At 47.2% G+C, this 3424-nt stretch overlaps 1 protein-coding gene across 1 annotated transcript; it reads right to left on the minus strand.

The window, feature by feature from the left end:
- Positions 1-1223: 1223 nt before the first annotated feature.
- Positions 1224-2158, minus strand: LOC123160591 (protein tumorous imaginal discs, mitochondrial). The gene has a single exon (XM_044578394.1). It carries the CDS (start codon positions 2133-2135, stop codon positions 1428-1430), a length of 708 nt encoding a protein of 235 aa, XP_044434329.1. The 5' UTR covers positions 2136-2158; the 3' UTR covers positions 1224-1427.
- Positions 2159-3424: the final 1266 nt, after the last annotated feature.

A 3424-nucleotide genomic window follows, 5' to 3' on the forward strand; every position in this document is an offset into this window, starting at 1 on the left:
GTTCGGCCGCTCGTTCGCTCCAGATAGTGCGCGTGCACTCTAAAGAATTTAGGAAACACAATTACCAGATGATAAGATGGGCCGACGTATGTAAACCGAAAAACTAGATAGGTTTGGGCATCACCAATTCTAAGAAGCTGAACTTAGCGCTATTTACCATGTGGATCTGGAAAATTGCCCAAGGAGGCAATCCATATATAAAAAAAAGGTGGATTAAGAAAAGTCTTTATATGCTCTATCCCCTGAGCATTAAAAAAGGTTGAAAAGGAAAAAGTATATGTACAATCAGACACCCAAGCAGCAATTCTTTCCTCCTCCTCAAGAAAAGTATTTTTCCTCCTCCTGCCAGTGTTGCTGCCGATCCACCCCATCTCCGATGGTCTTTGGGCCATGGAGGTGTGGAGGATCTCGGTCCCCCACTGGCAGAAGGGAACCTGTTTTTGTCTTTGTTAGGTTCAATGTCTTGGTTGGAGTTGTGTGGCGGTGACGATGTCCCTCAGTAGGAATAATGTCTCCTACGTCCTATCCACGTCCCGATGGTGCGAATAACATCGTCGAAGAATATGTGGAGGTGTGTCTCCGTCAGATCTTGTGGGATTCGATCGGCACTGGTCTTCGATGGATCTATTTGGATCTAGTTTTGTTCGTCTTCGTTTGTGTGGTTATAGGTTCGATCTTTTCGATCTACAACTCTCTTCATCTGCGATGGTTGCTGCTCTGGTGTGCTGGTCCTTTGGGGTCTTAGCACGACGATTTTCTGATTGTCAACTACAACAAGGTTTTCCCGGCTCTGGTGAGGGAGGGGCGATGACGGCGGCACGCCTTCGGCTCGCTCCAGTGCTTGTAGTTGGCGCTAGCTGGTCCATGGACCTGGTTGTAATTTTTATTAATTCTAGTGTTCTGTGTAATGCTATGATTGATGAATAAATTAAAATTTTCTCAAAAAAAAGCATTTTGTTATTGCATCTGATCCAAAGATTCTGGTTTGCGATGTTTTGATCAATGGTAACACCAACCTGGCTCATGCGCAACTTAAAATGGGCTCTTTACTTTCACCAATGGTGCCCAAATGATGTAGGGTCAGATCACAACCACCGTCCACACATATCGGGCATGAACTATCGTCCATTTAGCACTGCTCGAATAGACATACATCCAGTGGTCAGTGCCTCGGTGCCACTATCACTGAAAACGAAAGGGGAGTCCCTGTGACATAATTCAGATTTAATTAATTCCTCCGACGGTTTCATATTCACAATGGAGTGGAATGGGAATGGACATGTTCGAATTACAATCGCTAAAGCCCTGGATTTCTACTACATCGCCAGCTCCCCTCCACAATAAAACAGGGGAGAGAAGCAGAGGGTGACATTGCACAAATTAAACTACGTGCCGCTGCCTCTGCCATGGAAGGCATCGCGTCCGTTTCACAGGTCTGCGAACCAGTCGTCCTCGTCCTCGTCGTTGAGGTAGTGTCGGTAGCGGTCGAGGTCCTCGTCGGCGAGGCCGTAGCGGCGGCGCCAGTACTCGAGCCTCGCCTCCGTCTCCCGTATGTTGCTCATCACCCTCTGGTACGCCGCGTTGATCCGCTGGAAGTCCACGCCGTCGTCGTCTTGGTGGCCGTCCCGCACGACGTCCGGGTGGTACTGCAGCGCGAGGCGGCGGAAGGCCCTCTTGACCTCGCCCCTGGAGGCCCCCGGCGCGAGCCTCAGCGTCCGGTAGTGGTCCTCCTCCAGCCCCCCGCCCGGGACGGCCGGCCTCGCCCGCGTCGCCCCGCACCTCACCGCTGCCCGCTGGCGCCGCCCCACCGCCGGCGACGCCGAAGACGACGGGACGCGCAGGCTCAGCGCCATTCCTCCGGCGACAGCCATGGGTGTGCCGTGTGCAAGAAATGGAATCGCGAGGTGGATCTGGACAACTCTGCGAGCTCTGGTTCCGGATGTGATGTTCGCTCTGTTGACCGCGTGGTGGAGCTGCAATGGCTGGAAACTTGGAATGGACGACGCTGCCGCGTGGGGATATGTAGGGAGGAGGTGGAGGAGGCGGTTGCGGTTTGGTTGGGGTTCGGCTCGCCGGAAGGAGCGGCACGTTTGGGCGACGGTTGGCAGGCTCGCCGGTGTTTCCCACGTTGCCATTGCTCGCACGTTTCGGTGCGGACAAAACACCGCGGCGTCCATATCCGTTCCGTTGCCTTTGCCTTGCCGCACGCGGCGTGTGTACTATTCCTTCCGTTCCGGAAAAAAAAGGAAGCTTTTTTCACGTGATGTAAAATTTGTGTTTTACAATTTTCCAGCACCCAACAATTGACCGGGTACACATTGCAACCAGGATAAATACATCCCCTGGCCCTCGGCATCTATCCGGCGCACCATGGCGGCTTGTGGTGCACCCGTTTCCGGTCTATACTTTAAAATTAAGAAAAGTTTCAATCAATCCAGAAAAATATACGATACATTTTTTAATACTATATAAAACTAGGATAATGCTTGTGCGGTGCAACGGGATATAAATATTTCAGTATATTAGTTTGTGATTTACCTATCCATATTCATACGGTTGTGTACATAAATGTTTATCAAATCATGTCCTTGATTTACCTTATGTTTTGATTTATCGTAAATTTCAATGGAATTGACTTAGTATGTAAGTAAATTAAGAAGATTGATTATTATATAAAAGGTTGGACAAAAGGGTGGTGGGAATAAAGATGGAACAAGAACCTTACGCTCTTTTTAATTGGTACAGAAGAGATAGAGAAACATTTATATATGGTATCAGCATAGGGACAATCAGCATAGGGACCACCTTATACATACACTATCTGCTGTCCAATTTCATGAGAAATTCTAGAAGAACCATGAAATATATCTTGAATCGTTTTGTTGAAATTATCAAAATTGAAATTTGTTTGTGTTTTATTTGAAATGCATTTTTTTTAAAACAGAATCAACAAACTCACCCACTATCTCTCAAAATGTCATGAAAATGTCCTAAATTTCTTATTTCTCAACCCTTCTGGGCTTTCTCAAAGGATGGTCGAGAGGTGAAAATACACATTTTTCCCTTCTTTTTGAACAAACCATTGACTTTAAATATCTTGTTGTGTCTTTAAATTCTTCGACCACAACCCTATTGTGGTACTGCCATTTAGGTGATCTATTCCCAGCTACCGTGATTGATGATTTTTGTAGTTAGAACGTCCAAGTCCCAAATCGCTATGGATGGCGCCTGCACCAGACGGGCTAGCCCTCTCAGGCCTTCTTTGGTTCACAGGATTGCTGTTGGAATTTCATAGGATAGGATTTTCAAAGGAAAAATTTCTATGGAGCCCTTCAGTTTGTAAGAATGGATTCGTATTTCTATGTAGGATAGGAACCAATCTTCACATTTCAAAGGGAAAAAACATTAGCCTGGACTCAAAAAA

Source organism: Triticum aestivum, chromosome 7B (genome assembly GCF_018294505.1).
Source record: "Triticum aestivum cultivar Chinese Spring chromosome 7B, IWGSC CS RefSeq v2.1, whole genome shotgun sequence".
NCBI classification, from domain to species: Eukaryota; Viridiplantae; Streptophyta; class Magnoliopsida; order Poales; family Poaceae; genus Triticum; species Triticum aestivum.

What these genes read in the sequence shown, in the direction of transcription:
- LOC123160591 (XM_044578394.1), bottom strand. Translation starts at nt 2,135, where the DNA reads ATGGCAACGTGGGAAACACCGGCGAGCCTGCCAACCGTCGCCCAAACG.